The 23790-nt window shown below is 41.9% G+C and overlaps 1 protein-coding gene across 2 annotated transcripts in view; it reads left to right on the plus strand.

The window, feature by feature from the left end:
- The window catches only part of LOC128511888 (astrotactin-2-like), a 434725-nt gene that overhangs the window by 381941 nt on the left and 28994 nt on the right, over positions 1–23790 (plus strand). For both annotated transcript variants that reach the window (XM_053484912.1, XM_053484914.1), the window contains exon 20: positions 22018–22159. In XM_053484912.1, coding sequence (XP_053340887.1) covers positions 22018–22159 — 142 coding nt within the window. The remainder of the gene's footprint in view (positions 1–22017; positions 22160–23790) is intronic.

The raw sequence follows: 23790 nt of genomic DNA on the forward strand, positions 1-23790 counted from the left end.
TTTATTTACAAATTATTACAAAATGCGACTTCAGCACCCAAGGATCATTTTTGCCCGTTGGAATCGAAGGCCATCTCGTCCGGTCTGAGCTCACAGAAAAGCCAATGCAGCACAAATTGCTGTTTAGTTTACTATTTAGTTAATTGTCGTAATTCTCTCCTTTTCCTGATTTGCTCATTTTGAGTCTCAGTTCCTGTTCCTGTTTTGTTTGATAATGAAAGCCTTAACAGCTGCATTCGGATGCTGCGCCTGCGTACCCGATAGGTGACAGAACGCGAGAACAAGATGGTAAAATAAAAACTCCATAAGGATTATACCTGACCATGGCATGTGACATGATGCAGAAGAGGGTGGATAGTGGAGTCGATTCGTCCGGGTGTCATACACTGTCCTGGGCAAAACACCAACAGTGTGCTAGGATTTGTTTCCCCTATTGATAGGCTTCATCTGATGAATCAAGGCTAGCTATGAGGATGGGAATTTCATGGCCGTTAAAACAATTAATGTATTACACTAAATAAAAAATGGTAACTGATCTGTCTCATTCAGAAACTCACTCACTCATCGTCTATACCGCTTTATCCAGGGTCAATCCATCACAGGGCACACACACAAAGGGCAATTTTGGAGCTCCAATTAGCCCAACTTGCATGTCTTTGGACTGTAGGAGGAAACTCACCAAGTGCGGGGAGGATATTCACACTCCATGCACGCATAGACCGGAATCGAACCCGCACCCTGGAGGTGCAAGGCGACAGCGCTAACCACTACACCACCATGCCGCCGTCATTATTGAGATAAAATAAAAAGCAATTCTTTCTTTCCAAAAAGTGAGCATCCCATTATTTACACCTTGCTTCCATTATCCCCAGTATGCTCCCTTGATACACCACACTGATACTCCTTCTTCATTCTGATGACTTCACAGTCTCGAGTCTGCCTTTTCACTCCCACATCACCGTGTACGTCCTCTAGATGGCGTCCGCATGCAGAGACACGACTCGGGCAGCGTGCATAGTGCATAGTGCTGGCGGGAGCAGGATGTCACTCGCTGGATAAATGAGATAGGAGTCGCTGAGATCAGTGGTGCTTATACTGTTTAATGAGAGTTTTCACTTAAAAATAGATTCATTTTCACGCTAAAGCGCTGCTCAGCCTCCTAATCTGCGCTTAAGTTATGGGATAAGGGACCTGAACGGAAAGGAAATAAAGGTGCCAAGGCGGAGGTACAAGAGTTCCAATTAAATTTGAAGAAACAAGGATTCTCATGCGTCGAAATCCCTCCGTGACTCCAGGCTCGTGTTTTAGCCGACTGCATCTTACGATGACATCATCTTGTTGTTCCAAGTGGAAATAGTGTGAGTTCATAAAGTGTCAAAAAACATGCAACCCATCATGATTGCAGCTTCTCTGCAGGTGGGAGAGCCGGAGTTTCTTTCTCTCAGGAAGATGCGAGGCAATCACGCACGATTGTAAGCTCATGTATACAGAATAGGACAGTTGATGGTGTCTTCTGGATGCATCGAGCTCTCCTGTCATGTCGTTCGAGGAGATTCATAGGCACAGGTTATGTGATAGCGAGGGAGACAATTGTGTTTTGCTCACCGCCACATCCGAAATTCATGTAAACAGACAGTCCTCATACATGATCATGAAAACGCCACACTTTGAATAATGAAACTTTCCCGCTCTTCATGTAACTACGGGAGATTTTACGCAACCATAGCACCTTAATTTCTCCCCGTAGCAAACTGGCTCGGTGTGGCTGATGCTGCTTCAAGGCTCGTTAGGAAATTACAGCCAGTTTAGCATGGGTGTAAATGTGTGTGTGTGTGTGTGTGTGTGTGTGTGTGTGTGTGTGTGTGTGTGTGTGTGTGTGAGATAGAAAGCCAGTTAGACAGGCTGTTATTCCTGCAATAGGTCAAATGAGTTCCTTTTCCACATTTGCTAATTAAGGATGGAAAAGGTGTGTGTGTGTGATAAAGAGAGAGAGGGAGCGTAGACAAGATAGAAAGACAGAGATAAGGAAAGACAGATAGAGAGAACCAGACAAGCAGAGAAAGAAAGAAAGGAAGAAAAGCATCTGTAGGAAAGAAAAGATGGAAAATATGAAAAAAAAGGAAACAGATGGGGAAAGAGAGACGGACAGACAGACAGAAAGGGAAGGGACAAAGTGAGAGACAGATGGAGATAAAGTGAAAAAGAGATATAGACTGCGAGATGGAGAGAAACACAGAAGGAAACAAGGACAGTGAGAGGAAAGATGAAGAAAGTGAGACTCAGGGAGAGGGAGAGGGAGAGAAAGCGCTGGTTCTGGCCACCACATGCCGATGATGTCATCTCACAGCTCTGCAGTGTGACAACGAGAGGCAGCGCGGCATTTGATCTTTTTTTATTTTCATCTCCATTTCATCTTCCCCGACTTATCGGTGATCCTTCACTGTCCCCTGACTCGTTGCAGGGTGGACACCTGCCTTTTGTTTACGGCACGGTCCCGATGTGACTCGTGCGGGTTGCGCGATCCCCAAGTGCCGACGCGTCTCGGTGAAGCCGAGCTCCGGGGTTCGATTCAATTAGACGGAGATAAAGGGCCATCACTGAGGATGACTGGAGATAACGGATTGGAGTGCCTCAGCTGCCCGCCTTTGTTTGCTTAATTAAGGATGACCTCATCGCTAAAAATGGCTACTGCTTCTCCCAGCGTCACGAGCAGAGCCATCAGCAGATTGGAGAGCAGGCAGGGTGCCAAGAGCGCTCACACAACTCTCTCTCTCTCTCTCTCTCTCTCTCTCTTACTCACACACACACTTTTTACCAGCCGCTCTTGTTTTATCCCTCTGACTGTCTCTGAGACACACCTATATAGCTAATTTGGAGACGCATCTCTGTCACACACGCAGTCTTGACAAGACGTACATCTGCATGACTGCGGAGAAAGAAAAAAAAGGAAGAAGTCTGCCATTACGGTTACATTCACGGCATTCATCGTGTTAACCGCGTTCCCAGCCAAATGCCACACATGCAGTGATGTAATGCCAGTCGAGTCCAATCCGGTGTCAGATGAGGTCAGTGGGTTCGGTGCTTTCTCTGTGCATTATGACGGCAGACCATCGGCTAATTAACTCGCATGGCATATGAATTTGTTCCAAATTTACAGCGCTTCATAAAGGTCGCAGGCCAGCAGACCTTTATTGCTCCGCTGTATTCATGTATTTTAAATCATTCCCAGTTTCGAATGTAGTTTTGCAGCAGGACTCCACCCGAAAGTTCTCCTCAATTCATGGGCCAGATCTCATTTCCAACCGACTGAAGAAAAAAAAAAAAAAAAAAAGAGAGACGGTTATTAAAAGATGACGTCATTAGCAATGCACTGAACTGCCTTGATGTTAATTAGGTTGTGGGAAAACGTACCGATGTGACCGAGGACTTCGAGATTGGAATTAATACCGGTGATTAATTTTAGATTATTAGAAGTATTAATAGTATAGCGATTGCTGATTGCATCATTACTCTCTCTTTTCTGTTCGCATGAAGAAAACAGTCATTTGTTACGTCCTGAGTTTTATTTAGCCTGAGTTGACCTTACTGCAGGGGAGTAAAGTGACCTCACCCAACACCCCCATCCCCCCCCACCCCCCCAAAAAAAGAGAAAAAAGATGGCCAATTAATGAGTCAGCACTGACCTCAACCACCGCAATGACCAGAGTCCTGCAAAAACAAAACAAAAAAATTCTCAGGATCTCATTCTCCTTCAACCCTGTAGAAGTGAGCCGTTACCGTATATTGAGTGTGATTTGAGTTATGCACATTTTCAAATTCTTGGTTCAATAATCTCCATTTTGATACCAAGTTTATTACTGTATCATTACCGGTTGCTGAGATATGGCCAGTGCGAGTTTGCGCGGGCTTTAACCATAACAGCTGGAGTAACCACCTTGGATAGTGTCCATTAAAGTGCTCTAAAACTATTTTTTAAGATGTAATGAAAAGATGAAAATTTTATCAGTTTCACCTATTGCACTCTATTGGCCATAGCTCAAAACCCACCGAGCTGTTTGGCTTAACACCTGACTTGATATGACGGCTCGCATATATGGAACCATTCCCAAAATGAAGCTTGTTACAACCGTGTCGGAATTCCTGTTCCTTGACCCGAGATGCTGTGCTCGCTCTAGCGAAAAAGTGTGCGAGTCTAACGCTGAAGAAAAGAGTGTTAGAGGAAGCTGTCACTCAGGTGTGTGGATAGTTGAGAGAGTGCTGACAGTTTAACAGGGGATGGAACTGCCAGCTTAGGAAGCCCATAAAAAAGGCCGCATTTTGTAGCTGATTCATGTCCGCGTGATAGACACATGCACCAAACGTGATGGATGTCCTGCCCGGTTCTTTCTCTTTTTTCTTTTTTTCTTTTTTTTTTAACTGTAGCCTCCTGCGAAGCTACAAGAATCCGACAGAGGATTCCAAGGGTGAGCTGAAACATAAGAAGAGAGTACATGTTAATTTATCGTGTCACTACACACAAAAACAGATGGGTGCTCTTCCACCAGAGGATCGACAAGGCCAGGTGCTCAAGTTCACAGGTTATTTAAGGGTCCCGAGACGCAGATCCTTGTAGAGATCAAACGCATTCGCAGCGCCATTTATATCACCAGGAGGTTGCATGATGGATTTCATGTAGGAAGTTCACCGAGGCCAAAGCACCATTCTCCATCTGGCTGAGACAAATGTAGGGACGTCTCGGTCTAAACTGGGATCCTGGAGACAAATGAATGTCGTGTGTGATCTCCAGGTGTGACACAATGCAAGAGGGAAACCTTACAGTATTGCTCAATCTTGCATATCACAGGAAAAATCAATCTTAATGTAGTAACTCAATCTGGGACTTCTGGTCATCTGGAATATTGAATATTCCGAGAAGGATGAATGACCCTCCACGTTAAAATTCCCCCTTGTCGCTGAACGTGAATCTCTTCTTGGCGTCTTTTAACCCGACTAACGTTGATTGAATTGCATAACCCGACGTTTGTCCATTCATCTCTTCCTTTTTGTCATGGAGGTCTGACCTGTGACCTAACCTGAAGCCTCAGTTCAGACAAGTCATGCAGGATGTGACCTTCTGCTTCTTCAGCTTAAGTATGCTGTAATGTCTGGCCCAGATGTACAGATGGTTTACTGTTTCTGCGTTACTGTACTCCCAAGCTGAAGGTGGGAACAGACCCTGAGGGCCATTAGAATCTGACACTGGAAGTCCCAAGCCGGCGCTTTCATCGGACCGCCACCGCTGAGCAAAGAGCACTGAGGGTCTCGGGGTTCGCGGAGGTCCACAATGTGGAAAAAAACAATAGGAATAGCAGACATAGCTAGCTGTTTTTATGCATACATGTGGAATGATGGATAAGCTCGTCAAAATTTAATGTCTGAAAAGTAGAGTCTCTTTATGTCTTTATAGGAACCACCAGACCCACTTTGAATATCAGGTGAAAACCAGTTCTGCTCCACCAATACACCTCCTAAAACACCAGATGGCAAATCTAACAAAGCCTGACTATAAAAAAAAAAAACAATCTTCTTACTGGATATTTGAGAACAAGTGGCCTTAGAATGCATCCTGTAACATGCTCACTAGTGGAAATCTACAACCAAAGCGAGAGGAACCATCTAAGATGATTAATAAGATGATACATGCCACTGGACGGACTTGATCCAGGACCTGCTGGAGAGATTATATCACACAGCCAGCTTGGGAATGTCCAATTTCGGAGCTATGATTGAGAATGGATGGGTCTGTGGGCTCCCCCACCAGAAAAGATGAACGGTGATGAAAAAAAATGGATTTTGTCATAACTTTGGGTGGCAAGTTGGTGGAATGGGTAGCATTCTTCCTGCCTTACTCTTAGCTTCTTTTTTCTGCATGGCTTTTTTGGCTTCTGGCTTCTTTGTTTTCCGCACGGCTTCTAAAAACTTGCCAGTAAGTGCATTGTTCGCATGGTGTCCTGTGATAATCTGGTATCCCACCCGAGGCGTATTCCCATACTGCGACCAGTGTCCCCAGGTCCCACCATGATGCTTAAGCCATGCAAGATGACACAATCAAGATGAACAAATGAATGATGCCCCCTTTATATATTTTTTTGTCTATTTATTTATTTTGATGGCTGAGATATTGAAATGGTATTAGGTCTAAGCACGTGGAAAATGGGTGTCGTTCTTCAGTAAGGTTGCATAATTGCAATGGACTATAATGTTTCTGAGAAGTTTTTTTTTTTAGGATACACGTTGGCCATGTGTGCTTACAGTCAAACACTAAATCATTTGGTTGTAAAACAGATTCTAACCAAATAAAATACAACAACGCCAAAAAATTGTTCAGCTAATTGTGCTAGTATTCAACTTGAGAGAAACCATTTTATGTAACTTTTTCTTTTTCATTGTATGATGTATTTCTGATGACTGGTGATGTCCAGATGGCACAGCCTATTTTTTTGTTTATTCATTACTATTAATTAAAAAATTATTAAAAAAAAAAAGGTGTCAACTTTTTTGTTTTGTTTTGTTTTGTTGTAGGGACATGTAATAAATTCATCAAAACTGGACGTTTTTGGAAAGAGAAACAACAACAACAAAATTTAAAAACCTGCCAGAAATCTTGAAACATTTAAAAAGTGCGAGAGCAGTTTTTCAACAACTTTTCAACAGCGTCTTTCAGCAACTTTCCAAAGAAAATGACAGGAAAAAATGAGGAAAAGTGGTATTGTGGTGTGATTTAGAGGAAATGTCTCGTGTTTTGTCAGTTTGTGTTTTGTTTGGGGGTAAAAGATGAAGAAATCACATTCGCACAAAGTGACTCACTCATTCATTCAGACTTTTGGCTGGAATCAATGTGGATCCTACTGTGTTATGGCAATTGGTTCTAGAAGCTCTGTGCAAACTTGTACATGGGAATCAGACTTAAGCTCTGAAAGGTTGCCCTGGGAAAGCTAGACAAATCAAAAATATTGTTAACCCGTCTATGCTGGGAATAAGACCAAACATTTCTGACAATTAATTAGGCGGCACAGTGGCTTAGTGGTTAGCACTGCTGCCTCGCACCTCCAGATGTTCAGGGTTTAAAACTCGTCTCTGGTCAGTGTGTGTGTATTCGTGTGTGTGTGTGTTTGGAGTTTGCATGTCCTCCCTGTGCTGGGTGGGTTTCCTCTGGGTACACCGGTTTCCTCCGACAGCTCAAAGACATGCAGAGATGATTAGTGTTTCCAAATAGCCTATAGTGTGTGAATAAGTGTGTGTTTGTGTGTGCCCTGCAATGGATTGGCATCCTGTCAAGGGTCTATCCCATCTAGTGCTCTGAGTCCAGGCCTCCAGCGACCCTGCGCTATAGAGAGTGAGTGAGAGTAAAACATTTATTCGGTTCCAATCTGATACACTTCATTCTAATCCCACCGTGCTGAGTTTTGTTGGGAGTATTCATTTCGGGTCCTGTAACACACTCTGAGGTAACACTGCCTCTGCTCCAGTAAAACTTTTCTCTCTTCTTTGCAGTGGTAGCTGTAAGATATATGTGATACCTCAAGCCAGTCCCTTCTTTTTTAAGCCAGATGCTGATAGAATAACTTCATTTTCAAAAGGGAAAGAGGAACTTTGGGCTTCTCCCACAGTACAGACTGTGATTTGTTCGTTCTCTGGTTATGCTTTCAAAGAGGTCACCTCTCATTTGCCATGAGGTTTTGATCGCACTGTTAACTCCGGATCACGCGATATGCCTTTTCTCTGAAAAGAATTTCTCTGCTAATCTCCACCAGCTGCATGGTGCATATCGTTTATGTTGACAGGCCTGGCTGAGAGGTACCAGGCCCTGCACAACCACATTGCGGAGCTCACATACATCTGCGGCTGCCATCATGATCCACAAATTCCCCGGAACGTACCGTCGGAGGTTTTAGAAAGTTTAAGCCGACGCCATGTGAAATCACCGCGCTGGTAAAAGTGATGAGCAGATGTTGGACGTATGTGGATCAAATCTTTATTTTCATTTTTTGGTCAAATTATGCATGCGATGATATTGTCCTGGGTTGAGTCAACGAGTTCAGCTGGGATTTTGCAAGTCTTGTTTTCCAAGTAAATATGATGCAGTATAGAGAGTGATCGAGTTTACCTAAGAAACAACGGCAAAAACAATGTCAGTGGTAATCTAGGGCTTCTTCCCTGAGATGGTGAACAGGACGTTATGGGGAATAGTGCCCTACATAAGGGGTAAGGGTATGGACAATGTACAGTATCAGCCACAAAGTTTACTACTCTTAAAGTAAATGTGTTAAGGGGTAAAATGTCCTACATTTGGGCATACAGTATACAACATTTGGCGGAGGGTGACGTATCATACATTTGGGGGACAACCTGCTCTATACGTATGTAGGGCATAAAATGTCCTACATTTTGGGGTCAACCACTTCTATAATTAGGGGGGCCATACATTTCCTAGATTCTGGGGGTGAAGTGTCCTAATTTTGGATGGGCAAAATGCCCTGTGTTTGCAGAAAAGCATCCTATATTTAAGGTCAAAGGTCTCACTTTTAAAAGGTTAAGTGTAAATGAAAGGTCCTACACTATCGGGGGATGCTGTGTCCTATATTTGGAAATTCTAGTGTCCTATTTGCAGTGGGGGTGAAGTCTCATCTTGTATAGAAGGTGTTTAAGGGGTGAAATTTTCTACATTTCCTCTAAAGACCCCTACTGTACCTTCAGCCTTCAGAGGGTAACTTACATTTGTCGGAAGGCAAACGGTACTCTAGGAAGGTAAGTGTTTATGTTGTGGAAATTGCCATCCTCAGAGGGTGACGTACTGTACCCTACATTCTAGTGTCCTACTTTTGGGAACTAAGGGGGAAACTGTTTTCGTTGTAATATTATTATTATTTACAGTTTCACATGTATGTTTCCTTTTTAATCAGTTTTTCAAGTGTTTGGTTTCCTTTGTGCAAACTATAAAAGTCTTTAAGGAGAGTTTTTAAAACTTTGCTATCAAAAAACTAATACTGTTTTACAAGAACTACAATACTGTACGTACTGTACCTACCTTGCAACATTTGTCCTAACTCCTGAACTTTAACCCTTAACCTCTAACACATAAACCTTATTTTGTCTTTGCCAATAACTAAAACTCCCTTATGCCCAGGGAGAAATTGTATTTCATTTTTCCTATACATATATATATATATATATATATATATATATATATATATATATATAAAAAAGGTGTAAAACATATCCGATGAGAAGATCTATGTTTCTCATGTAACTGTTTTAAGAAGCTCACATTGTTTTGGCAAACAGCAAAGTAGTCACAAGTGAAGAAATCTTTGAATTGACTTAAATTAAATAGAGACTATGGAGAAAAAAGAGAAACCTAAGACAGAAAAGATGAAGGAGGCAAGCTGTTTTTTTGGCCCCTTAGTGCTGTTTTGTCCTCCAACTTATACTTCTCCTCTGTAGAGAATCGAGGTTTTGTAAGTTTGACAAAAAAATGATGCTGGAATCAGCGTTGCGTCAGTCCGTGGTGGAGTGGAGGAATCCTGGATTCACTGGGGAAATAAAAACCCACACTTGGAATTTCACTCGTCCAGCGCTCCTTGTTGCCAGAAACCACGTGTCTTATTGTTCAATAGCATTGTTACGGAAACAGTGGCATGCCAGAAATATGTACTTACCTCTTTTATAACCTTCCAGCACTTCCACAAAGTCTGAGGATTAAAATTCAATATCGGAATGTACGATTAGGAAATCAATTTGTAAAAAAAAAAAAAATGTTTGTGAAAAGAAAAAGAAACATGGATAAGAAATTCTTTGTTAATAATAATAATAATATTAATAATAATAATAATAATAATAATAATAATAATAAAAATAATAGTAATAATAAAATAATAACCTAATGATTTTATGATGCAGCATGCATCTGATTGGATAAATTACAGAATCGGAAGTCACAACATTAGAACCATTGATAGGTGATGTGAATAATATTGATTAGCTCATTACAGTGCAATCTGTCAGGGGGTGGGATATAATAGGCAGCAGGTGAACAGTGTTGGAAGCAAGAAGGATTGGCAACCATAAGGATTTGAGTAACTTTAATATAAGCCAAATTGTAAGGCTAGACGACTGGGTCAAAGCATCTCCAAAACAGCAGCACTTGTCGGGTGTTCCTGTTATGCAGCAGATCAAAAACTACTAAAATGCAAAAGGCTACAGTTGCATAGGGGGCTGCATATGCTGACCCGTATCCACTCCTCAAAGTGTATAGAATGGACACATCATAGACTTTTAAATCATCTGGACAGCTGGATGCAAGTGTATATAATAGTGCTAATAAGAGTGAGAGGACAGACAGGTAAGAGTGATCAGTCACATGATTTGCTGTGGCTGATATGTGGTGTAGTCTAGCACCTTTACTGTATAGCACTACCAAGACACAAATTTTCATAGATTCATTTAATCATAAAACTATGGTTGTCTGCCACGTCCTTTAAAGCAATCTACAGATTATATTTTGTATTTAATAACTATCCATACTGTATGTCCACATCTTGTTGAGTTACAACCAGGAATAAAAGCTACATAATACTCTGTAATAGTATCAGACATGTTTAGGCTATGAAAGCAAACGCAGGTTTGAACCTCACGCAGCTTTAAATCCATAACTAAAACATGAAAAGGATACGGCAAAGCCGCAACTCCATTCGCTACAAGTAAAAACCGCGTAAATGGATATTGATCACGAGACACTGAGAGATCAAGCAAGACTCTAAAGTAGATAGTGAGATTCACAGCTCAGATGGAAGTAGCTTGGTGAAATTAATTACTCCATCACTCACTCACTCCTCGTCCATACCACTTTATCCTATATTAAGGGTCATGGGGGGCCTGGGGCCTATCCCAGTACACTTAGTCTGGGTACACATTGGACGGGGTGCCAATCTATTCGAGAGCACACACACACACAAACTCATGCTTATTACGAACTACAAGCAGTTTGGGAACGCAAATTAACCTAGACTGTGGGAGGAGGAAATCGGAGTCCAGGTGAAATTATGATGGAGAGGATATCCGATCTGATAAGACCAAAATGAACATTTTTCGACCTTGGCACAAAGTGCTGTTTTGTGAAAACCCAACACCAGTTATCACACTGAAAAGGCCAACCTCTCTTAAGAAGTATGCTCTTGGTAATATCATTGCGAAACAATGTTGCGCACTTTTAGTTTTTTGATGTAACATTAATATAAAACAAGAACAATAAACAGTTCAAAGTACAATGTGTTTAATATCTACATTCTACAAGGTGTGTTCAAGTCAAACATGGACTCGAGATGACGTTTCTAGCGAATGAAGGAGCTAAACTAGTAGACCGTCGTGAAAGACCTTATGCACAGTACGGTGATGAGACTCTTACTCATTAACGAATTTTAATGCGCAAATGTTTTAAAGAAGGACGTATGAATGACGGATTCAAAGAAGGACCCGTGAATGATGGATCTGGCCGAGGTGGTTCGGAGCCCACTATCGTCATTCCCGTAAAAATTTGCAGAGTGAAACGTCTGGTCCTAGAAAATCAACGGATAACTTTTCGCTAACTTGCAGAAGAGAGGCACCTGTTTGTGAGGACTCTACATTCAATTCAATTCAATTCAATTTTATTTGTATAGCGCTTTTAGCAATTTTCATTGCCGCAAAGCAGCTTTACATAGTCAAAAAAATTATTTAGGTTTGTATGAAATGTGAATTTGTATGAATCAAAATGGTCAGGTTGTCCCTGGTGAGCAAGCCGAGGGCGACAGTGGCAAGGAAAAACTCCCTGAGATGGTAAGAGGAAGAAACCTTGAGAGGAACCAGACTCAACAGGGAACCCATCCTCATTTGGGTGAAACAAAAAGCAGTAAATGATCTGCATTTATACAGTGTGTAGGGTGGGAGGCAGTTCAGCTATAATAGCTGATGTTAATTGATGTTAATATGGAGTCCAGGTAGTTATTGAAGACCCAGGTAGACTTGTAAGAAGTTCCAGTCATGAACTATCGAACTGTCAAGTCCCCAGAGAAACAGTTACCAACACCAGTCAAGGCCAGAACCATTTTCTAGGTAGAGAGAATCATTCCCAGACACCAGACGCATCCCAGAGAGACACACGGGGCATCCATGTGACGAGATCTTCAGCCAGAAGCGGGGCACCAGGATGGGTCAGACAGGTCTGGAGGGCAGAGGGAGTCTGGATCACTGGCAGCTCAGGAACGACATGTGTAGCTCGACAGAGAGAGAGAGAAAGAGTGAAAGGGGGGGACAGGAGGAGAGAGGAAAAAGAAAGGGGGGGAAAGAGAAGAAGAGGAGAGATGGCAGTTAGGTATGGTCACAGTCACACAATGTATAATGTGAATGTATATTAACTGTAGCGTGCAAGCAGAGACTCCGGCAGGACTAACTATGACAGCATAACTAAAAGGGAGAGCCAGAAGGAAACACAAACATGAGGGCTTCCTGACATGTAAAGCAAACAATCACCTCACCGTCAGCAAACCTGAGTGATCAATGAGAGTGAGGAAGACAGCATCCAAACATACCAGTTCACCATAATACTCTACGTCCATGAGTCCCCCAGATCTGCTCCTTTACCTATGGCAAATCTATTTATAAAAATGCTCGGCTAAATAAATAGGTTTTTAGCCTGGACTTAAACACTGAGACTGTGTCTGAGTCCCGAACACTATTTGGAAGACTATTCCATAACTTTGGGGCTTTGTAAGAAAAAGCTCTGCCCCCAGCTGTATTTTTCATAATACGCGGTACTGACAAGCAGCCTGCATCCTTTGATCGAAGTAGGCGTGGCGGATCGTAAGACACTAGCAGTTCGCTCAGGTACTGCGGCGCGAGACCATTTAATGCTTTATATGTCAAGAGTAGTATTTTAAAATCAATGCGAAATTTCACAGGGAGCCAATGGAGTGAAGATAAGATAGGGGTTCTGGTTCTGGTGAGGACTCTCGCTGCTGCATTTTGGACTAGCTGAAGCTTATTTATGCATCTAGCTGAACAACCAGACAGTAAGGCATTACAATAGTCCAACCTAGAGGTGATAAAAGCATGAACTAGTTTTTCTGCGTCGTTTAGCGACAATAAATTTCTTATTCTGGCAATATTTCTGAGGTGAAAAAATGCTATCCTGGTAATATTATCTACATGTGCTTCAAATGAAAGGCTGGAATCAATAATCACACCAAGGTCTTTCACTGTTGCATTTGATGGAACAGAAAGGCCATCTAAAGTTACGGTATGATCTAAAATTTTACTCCTAGCTGTATGCGGTCCTATGACTAGAACTTCTGTCTTATCCGGATTTAGCAGAAGGAAGTTAGTTAGCATCCAATTTCTTATGTCCTGCACACATTGCTCAATTTTAGTAAGCTGTTTTTTCTCATCAGGTTTTGCTGAGACATATAACTGTGTATCATCAGCATAACAATGAAAACTAATACCATGCTTACGGATTATGTTGCCCAGAGGAAGCATGTAAAGGGAAAAAAGCAGTGGACCTAAAACTGAACCCTGCGGAACGCCAAACTCCACTAGAGAACATGCAGAATAATCACCATTTAAGTCTACATACTGATAACGATGGGTCAGATAGGATCTGAGCCAGGAGAGGGCTGTACCCTTAATTCCCACTACATTTTCTAATCTGTGAAGAAGAATAGCGTGATCAACAGTGTCAAAAGCTGCACTGAGGTCAAGTAATACAAGCATAGTTACACAACCCTGATCAGAGGCCAATAGAATGTCATTTACTACTTTAACGAGCGCCGTCTCTGTACTGTGATGAGGCCTAAATCCTGACTGATACAGTTCATGTATGCCATTCCTATGTATATATGAGCATAGCTGCTCCGCTACTATCTTTTCCAGGATCTTAGAGATAAAGGGGAGGTTTGATATTGGTCTGTAACTGGACAGCTGACAGGGGTCGAGGTCAGGTTTCTTAATTATTGGTTTGATAACTGCTAATTTAAAAGATTTTGGAACATATCCAATGCTGAGTGAAGAATTAATTATTCTCAACAGGGGTTCTATTATTGCTGGTACTATCTGTTTAAGAAAATGTGTCGGTACAGGATCTAATATACAGGTTGATGAATTTGAAGAAGAGATGAGTGAAATTAGTTCATTCTCTTCAAGGGGAGTAAAGTATTCTAGGTTCTGGTCTGACATGGCTAGATTAACATCTGCATCAATTACATTGTTCGGTTTCAAAACCTCAATTTTATGCCTAATATTTACAATTTTATTATTAAAAAAGTTCATGAAGTCCTCACTATTGCATGATGTTGTTGTGGAGATTTCTGCAGTGGTCTTATTTCTGGTTAATTTGGCTACAGCATTAAATAAGAATCTAGGATTATTTTTGTTATTTTCTATAAGAGTGGAGAGATATGTTGATCTAGCTACACTAAGAGCTTTTCTATAGTTCAGGATGCTCTCCTTCCATGCTATTTGAAATACTAGTAATTTAGTTTGACGCCATTTACGTTCTAATTTCCGAGCGGTCTGTTTTAAAGTGCGCGTGTGATCGTTATACCAGGGAGCAAGTTTTTTATCTCTAATAATTTTTCTTTTGACTGGAGCTACATTATCTAGGGTATAGCGAAATGTCGACTCTAAATATTCAGTCGCCTGATCGAGTTCTGTGGGGTCAGACGGTGATCTAATCGAAGTTGGGAACTCTGGGAGATTACTGATAAAACTCTGTTTGGTAGTTGATGTGAATGTACGTTTCATACGGTAGCGCGGCGCTGTGTGTACATTATTATTGTGACACACTTGCAATGAGATAAGATAGTGATCTGAGATAACTTCAGATAGTGGTATTGTAAATAAATTTCTTATACTTAATCCAAATAATATTATTAAATCTAAAGTGTGACCTGCTTTATGAGTGGGTCCTACTACACACTGATTTACTCCTACCGAGTCCAGTATAGACATAAATGCAGTTCTCAGAGGGTCTTCTGGGTTTTCAAAATGAATATTAAAATCTCCAGCAATTAACACTTTGTCTACAGAAATGACTAGGTTTGAGAGGAAATCTGCAAATTCACTAAGAAATTCCGAGTACGGCCCTGGAGGTCTGTAAATGACAATTAGCGGGGTCGACTGAGCTGACTTAATATAGTTAAATACACTTATGTTACTATAAAGAATTTCAAATGAATTAAATTTGTGTCCGTGTTTTTGTACAATAGTCAAATTATCATTGTGAATAACTGCGACGCCTCCTCCTCTACCAGTTAACCGAGGCTGGTGTATGTAGCTGTATCCAGGAGGACTAGCTTCATTTAGAGCTACATACTCGTCCTGTTTAATCCAGGTTTCTGTTAAACAGAGTATATCAAACTCCTGATCTGTGATAATTTCATTAACTATAACTGCTTTAGATGCGAGAGATCTAATATTTAACAGTCCTAGCTTCAGATCAGAGGTGCCGGCTGCGCATTCAGTCTGATCCAAGTTTGTGGTCTTTATGCTAATTAAATTACTAAAACAGACTTTCTGAGTCTTTCTAAATTTGTTTTTAGCTTGGGGAACAGACACAGTCTCAATAGAGTGAACCCTGAGTGACGACTCTATGCAGCTAGCAGACGGTTGGTTTAGCGTAAGGGATCTAATGTTGAGAAGTCCAAACTTTAGAGGTAGACTTCGATTACTTATTTGGGCTTTTTCTGGTTTAATGGTTACCAGATTGTTTCGGCTGGATTTAACGAATTTATTCTTTTTTTTCACTAATCGGGGAATAGACACAGTTTCTATAGTACAAGCTATGTGTGTGCGTCTATTAGTATGGTGGGTTGTATTGTGGCTGATATCTAAAGAATCTGAGGTATGACTTACCGCCAGTCAGATGGTTTGTAGTGTCCTGGAGATGTTGTCAGAGAGGACCGCTGCTCCAGCTCTGCTAGGGTGCAGGCCATCTGTGCGGTAGAGCCTAGGACGCTCCCAGAAAACATTCCAGTTATCAACAAAGGGTAATCTCTGTTGTTGACACCAAGATTGTAACCATTCATTGAAGGCAAATAATCTACTGAACCTCTCGATTCCTCTCTGAAATGTCGGAAGTGGTCCAGATACGACGATCTTTGTCGTGGGTGATGTGCTGCGGACCTTCTCAACCAGGCTCCTGAAGTCCTTCTTTAGGATCTCCGTCTGCCTCAGCCTGATGTCGTTGGTGCCAGCATGGAGAACCACAGCTCGAATGTTCTTCCTCAGGGCCGCAGGCACCTGTGCAGCAACATCAAGAACACGTGCACCAGGTAAACAGCGCGTGTACGCCTTACCTTTAGCTGTGGTAGCACGCACGTGCCGGACAATGGAGTCTCCGATGACCAGCGCGTCGTGTGCCGTCTCACGGAGAGGAGCGAAGCGGTTTCGGGTTGAGATCTCGAAGACGGGTGGTGGCGGAGGAGGAGAGGTCCTCGCCCGGGGCTTGGCGCGCGTCTTCCGCTGCTGAAGTTTCCAGGCCTCGTGGTATCCCGGCGCCGGGGTGAAGGAAAGCTGGGCAGGCTGCGTTCTCGGTGCGTTGGACCTGGGCAGAGAAGCACGCGGAGTAGAGGTTGTCGGAGAATTCTCATGCCGAGAATTTACCTGGGACAGGTGAGCGCCGGTCCGCGACGATTCCAGCGTGGCTTTCCGCTGCTGTAGCCGGGCCAGCTTCACCTGTAGGTCGCGGATCAGCTTCTCCACGGCCTCCATCTCCAAGTCCACCGAGTGCAGCTCCAATGTCTCCTCACCTGCACACAGGGGCAGAGACCCAACCGACATGGTGTCTAAAAATAGAAATAACCGGTGCGAAAGAGCGTAAACAAACTTGTGATAGCCGGGCTAACGGGCTAGCGATGCTAATGAAAAGCCGGCTAGAAGCGGTGTGCTGCAAAACTATTAAAACTTATACGATATAAACTTATACGAAAACGATATAACACGCGTTTCGAGTGAATATATTATAAGGTAGTATGAAATACTTATCTGTTATATGTTTACTCTTCGTAAGGGGACGAAAAAGTAGAAAAATTGGTCAGTCTGGCGGAGCTCGGGAAAAAGCAGCCAACCTACACACAATCATTCACCAACACCACTTGCACATTACAGGAATTTGGCTGGGAGTTATTGCCACATCCCTCGTGGGGACAGTTGGGGCTTCCTACATTAAAGGAACTCCTGGGGGGCCAGCATTTCAGATGTGAAGCAGGCAGTCTGATCATATCTCTGGCATACTGAGAAAACTTTCTACCTTGATGGTGTCCAGGCACTAGTGAAACACGGGAATAGGTGCATTAGTGTAGCAGGAGATTGTACAGAGAAATACCTGTGTTCTGTTATTCCAAGCTCATAAAGCTGTGGATTTTGTAAAAATAATTTTTAATATTAGTTCATTTTCGCATCGTTTATTTGAATTTTCCTTCTAATAAACAATCAAAAGAAGGAAATGGATCATTTTATCCGAACATATATGTAAATATGGCTTCGTTGAAAGATCGTAGTTGAGCGCAGCTGGTGCATGACGGGTGAAATTTTAAGGGTCGTGGATTCCTTTGTATCCTTCTTTCCTCTTTAACATCTCTGGATTAAGTGATAATTCTGACAGAGTCCCTGAAAGACACCAGACAACTGGCCTGCCCTGCCCTTTTCCCAGTCACGGACCAAGCTTTGATTTATTTTGATTATCAAAACACACAAAGATATTATTTCAATCCAGACCACATCCAGAAACATAAACCTTCAAACTAAATTATTTGTCTCCTGTCTCCCTTTCTACCTTTTCTCCCACTAATACACACGCACACACACACGCACACACACACACACACCACACCAAGTCTTTGGGTTTCTCTTTTTCCCTTCGGCATGGCCCCTCTCTGCCTCTCTGCACGGAGCTGTCAGGGTTCTGGCTCTGCGGCTGCATTCCTCACATGCTTGTGCCAGTGTCATATCGCATTCGTCCTGAAGCGCCTCTTGACCCCTCCATCACTGTTAATCACACGAGGAAAATGAACTGCAGATACTCTTCGAAAAACAAGCAACTTCAACAATCAGCTTGGGGGGTTGATTTGGTGTAATTTCCCCCACAGAAGGAGGGAAGAAGTCATAAAAGTGTCACTTAGCTCATCACGGCTAACGTGTGTGTCTCTGTGGCCTCAGATGTTCTGTAAACTCCGAACACTTTTGCAGCACAATTAACATTTAACATGAACCAGGCAGCCCCGAGCTCCCGGGCGCGCGGGTGCAAAGAAACCAAACAAACGAGACGTAACAGTAGATATGTTCCATAAATTCTCCCGCGAGCCCCCGCGGTCTTCGGGCCAAGGCCACACGGATGGTAGAATCATAGCAGCCGTGTGTTTACGCAAGTCCGAAGAGCAGTCGGCCTGGACTACATCAAAAACAGAGGGACTTTTTATTTTCCTTTCTGCCAAGACTATGTGGCTTCTGTCAGAGATCCATCTCCCATGTAAATCCTCCTTCCACAGAAATGTACAGAGAGGGAAGTGTGAACTGACAGTGTACTGATTTAGCAGAAACAGGACCTCACAGTTGCAAATCCAGGGGGATTTTTATGAGCCAACTCGCTTGAAGAGTTAAGGTTACGGTTGAGTTTAGCTTTTCTTGGGATTTAATTTATATGAACTTTTTATGCAGATCGAATCTTATTGACAGGGAACCTCTGCTTTCATTTCATAGAGAAAAAAAAATCTGAATCAGCTAGTAGAAATACATGTTTCATATTTACTCCATATTAAATATATAAGCATATACATAAGCATATACACAAATAACTTTTGTAGACCCAGTGAGGTGACTGTTGTACATAAACTGTCAAAATGACATTAACCTACTGTCTATCTACAGGACACATGGGGCAAATGCAGAGGCAGTGGTAGTTATTTGTTATATATACAGTATAATATGAGTTATTACTATTTTTTAACCCTTTATGCCTTTTGTAAATATGGCAAAAAAAAAGGAACAGAATAGTTTTTATTTAACTAATGAACAACTTTTTTTTTCAACCTCACAGTGAAAATGTCTATCATGAGGCAGAAATCATGTCCTGTTGTACTCTTTCTCAAAGTCCATTTTGTCTTTTTAATAGCTAGTTAGCAACTGAGTGGCTGCTTAGCAGTGTTGGGTGTTACAAAGTAACGCGGTAGAGTACTTGGATTACTTTGTTGATGTAACGAGTAATCTAACGCGTTAGGTCCGCCATTTAAGTACTCAGTTATTTATTTTATTTTTTTAAATGTAATCCGTTATTCAGACAAGTTATGTTATCCATGAGCCAGACAGCAGTCATTCCCAATCTGTTAGTGTGTGTGTGTGTGTGAAAGTCATCCTACAAGCCCCGCCCCCAATAACCTGCCTACCTTTGTTATTCTTGCTGTTATACCCCTATCTCACCTATGCGGTTTGACTATGTGAGGACCAACGCGCGGAAAGATGGAAACATAATCACAGCGCCAAAACTTCTGGCCACCGCGCAAAACCGCGTACGTGAGATAGGGGTATTAGTAGTTAATAGATTATGGGCCAAACTTGATTATAAAGGTCTTGACTAAAACAACATGCATGAGGAATCGCAAAGGTGTTTTCATTTTCTGCGATGGAAGTAGTTAAAGTTACTTTTTGATGACAGTAATTTTGTAATGTAATTAGTTATTTTTTACATTACAAGTAACGTCCCCCAACACTGCTGCTTAGTAGCGAAAAAATATAATCAACATTAGCAGGTTACAGGAAGCCATGCAGATTTTTTAACAACGATGGAAATGTAGTCCTCATGTAGAACTCACCCAGCCTCTGACTGTTACAAAACATAGAAACCGGAGATTCCTTCTGTAAATGGTAAATTAATCCAATAAGAAATTTTATGAAGGTATGTACTGTACATACTATAATTTACTTTGCGGTAGTGGTGGCTCGGGTGGTTGAGGCTCTTGGTTGGTGAGTGAAGGACAGGGATATCTCAGTGGTTAGGGCATTGAACCATTGTTCGAAAGGTCCCTTTAAATTTTACAACCACCAAGTTGTCCCTGTTGGGCCCTTGGTATAACCATATACCCATATTTTATATAATACCCAGCCTCAGCCTAGAGAAATTGGTAGGTTGCCACATCAAGGTCATCTGGCATTAAAAAAAAAAAAAAAAAAAAAAAAAAAAACTGTGCCAAAAACTTGTGGGATTACTATGTACTACATGTACTATAGTACAGAACATAGTATACCATAGTATCACTGTGGTAGAGACTGTGATAGGTACTGTGCGTCTCCAGACAGGATAGGTACTATGACACTTGAGTGGGTACCATAGTACCGGGCCAGGCTCAGTGTTTAAGGCATTGGACTACGGTTCGGAAGATCCCAGGTTCAAACCCCACAACCACCAAGTTGAGCCCTTGAGCAAGGCCCTTAACCCTCAACTGCTCAGATGTGAAATGCGATAAAAATGTAAGTCGCTCCGGATTAGAGCGTCTGCCAAATGCTTAAATGTAAATGTAGTAGTACTATGATGTGTACTACAATACTTTGGGAACTTATTGCCTACCACAGCAGCTAAGATTAGCAGGTACTATATAATACCAACATGGTATATTTGTCCATTCTGTACCATATTAGATATGTTACAACTTATCCTATGGTATTTATTTAATGTTATATAGATACAGTGGTATCATACATACCATCATGATATATATAGGACAGTACTACTGTACATGGTATATCCACTGTAGGTATTTTACTATAGCACATGTACCATTGTACCAAAGTACAGTATGTTAGACATGGTAGAACCCTGTACCATAGTGTGGTACATGCACTATATCATAGTACATAGTACTTATACCATAGTTAAAATTTCTTATGGGACGTCAGAGCATATAAGAATCAAGAATGTATGATTATTATGAATTATGCGTCTCTAGCTTTGGCCTCCTGTAACCCTTTACCGTTTTTACACAGAATGTAACATATGGAGTCTTATATCCACTGCTGGCTTCATGGTGAGTGTGGCTGAAATATTTTATCATATAGAACATGAGATATTTGGATTTCTTGGAAGAGAGGAAGCTATGCATGAATTCAAGGCATTCTATCATTCAAATGAGTCAGCATGGGTTGCGTTGTGGTCTGAGGTGAAGCTGCTGTTCAATTGTTTTCTATTTAATTAAAGTCAAGTTTGTAAAATATACAAAAGTCCGTGAGATGCGGTAGCCCCAGAGAGAACCCCAACGGCTTTTTGGGACTTTAGAAAAAGAGATCTTGGCTCGGACATTCCTGAGGTGTCGGTATGCGTGCGGGAAGCTTTCTTTAAATACAGACTGCCTTCTGGGAAAGTTCCTATATCATTCATTCATTTAGAACTTCACATGTTTTTTTTTTTTTTTCCTTTCGTTTTTCTCTAGACCTCCCCTCCTGCAGCCCACTTTTAACCGCTCCCCGGTTTCATACAACCCAGGCACGTCACGCCATGTTGATATGTATTTTGGCACAGGTTAAAAAACTGCGATACGTGTCTGCTACCTAGTAAAAGTGGAAAGTCGTTCGAATCGAGATATTTTCACGGCTGGCTCCTTTTGGAAAAATCCGTCCTCTCTTGGGTAGTGCTGGGAAGTGTTTTTTCAGCATATCATTATTTCTCTTTATGCAGTCAAGAGATGTCTTGTGGTCAGCTCCTGTTTACAGCAGACACCAATAGAGTAATATAGCACACACAAACACACACACACACACAAAGTAAGAAATAAATATGTGGTGTCTCTGTGTACACACATGTAATTAGTTGAGTGAACTGCATGCATTGTGAGCTCAAAACAACACAATTAACAATGTTTTAATGTTTTTTAAGTTTCTCAGGGTTGGTTTTGTGGCATCTCGCTGCTCACATTCTTTTGGTTCTCTCTCTTTCTCTCTCGTACACACACTCATTTTCAGGAGAGGTACTAAGTCTGGTGGATGACCTGTTCTCTGGATTGGGCTCTTCATGTGTGGTGCCTGGAAGAAAAAGCGGAGAACATCCCCACTCCATCATCTACTCCCTCATCTTTAAGTGCCTGGAACCTGATAGTCTCTATAAGTAAGTCTTTGATGCATAATTGATCCAGTCCTTGTTAATGCCACTCCATTTCATTTTTTTAACGTAGCACAAATACTGAACAGTGGCATCCACCGAACACATTTTCCATTTTAAGTTTCAGTTTAGCCGTTGCACATTGCTGCGCATGAAATATCCTTCATTTATTCGATCATCTTGAAGAAGCACTTTATCATGCTGGCCTGGGAGTCAATCCCAGGGACTCAGGAATGCACCCTGAGCGAGTCAACAATCCATCAGAAACATAAAAATGCAAATACAAATCTACCAAGGGAATGTCTTGAATTATGTCTGTGTATTTGCGAATACAGTACTGAGCAAAAGTTTCAAGCCCCGTGCCATTTTTTTTTTTAATGAAATGATGTAGATTAAATTAAAAAAGCAGAACAAATGTTTTACTGTGACAAGCTGCAACGTGCTTAAAGAGACAATTGGTTGGTTGTGCAACACTCAGCAGCAACCTCATTCCTCCCCTCGTCTGTTCCAACCACTTAGCGTTCAGCATCACTAGTAAACTAATCACCGGCCTGATCATCTGTCATCATTCACACCTGTTTCTCACTGCTTCATGCCTTCAGTTAGATGATTTTTAATGCTTGAATTATTCGTAGAGGCTTAACACACACTCATCTTCAACTGCTCAAGTACAGGGACCAGACTGAAAAGGAAGGGAAAAAAATACCCAGAGACTTTTGTGCATTACTATACAGTATATCATTGGGAATTGGCATTTCTGTGTCAGCATAACAATTTCTATATTGTCTGATTATAGAAATTCTCCCCTAGTACTGATTGGCAGTTACTTACAGTATATTGGAACACCATTGGTATTAGATACATAAGAGACACGCTGTGTGTGGGAAGCTTATGTGTTCGCCTGGATTCCCGAACTCTCTTATAAACTGAAGGACGTCGTGTGCACAGATGTTAAGCCACATAAAATGCTAGAAATAAAGTTTGCTGTTCTGTTGTTTAGAGGTTGTATGTGCAATTTTGTTTTTGCTGGGTCATTCTTTCAACATTATCCCAGTGTTATTTTATCAAAGTCATTCTAAATTTTAATAAAATTCCAAAGTTTTCTTTTGGAGGCGGCACGGTGGTTAACAATGTCGCCTTGCACCTCCAGGGTCCGGGTTCAATTCCCGGCCAGGTTCGATTCCTGTCTCTGTGTACGTGGAGTTTGCATGTTCTCCCCGTGCTTGGTCGGTTTCCTTCGGGTACTCTGGTTTCTTCCCACAGTCCAAAGACATGCAGGTTAGGCTAATTGGCGTTCCCAAATTGCCCATAGTGTGTGAATGAGTGTGTGAGGGTGCGTATGTTTGGGTCCTGCGATGGGGTGGCACCCTGTCCTGGGTGTACCCTGCCTTGTGCCCTAAGCCTCCTGGGATAGGCTCCAGGTCCCTGCGACCCTGAATACAGGATAAAGCGGTGGGTGGGTGGGTGAGTGAGTGAGTGAGTGAGTGAGTGAGTGAGTGAGTTGTCTTTTGGGTGAGTAGCATCACCAACCAGTGCGCACTTAATGACATCATAAAGAAATTTAGCCATGGTAAAGGTACCATGGTAGACCGATGATACCTGCACCATGGTACAGTAACAAGAATGCATATCAGGAT

Source organism: Clarias gariepinus, chromosome 24, assembly GCF_024256425.1.
Source record: "Clarias gariepinus isolate MV-2021 ecotype Netherlands chromosome 24, CGAR_prim_01v2, whole genome shotgun sequence".
NCBI lineage: Eukaryota > Metazoa > Chordata > Actinopteri > Siluriformes > Clariidae > Clarias > Clarias gariepinus.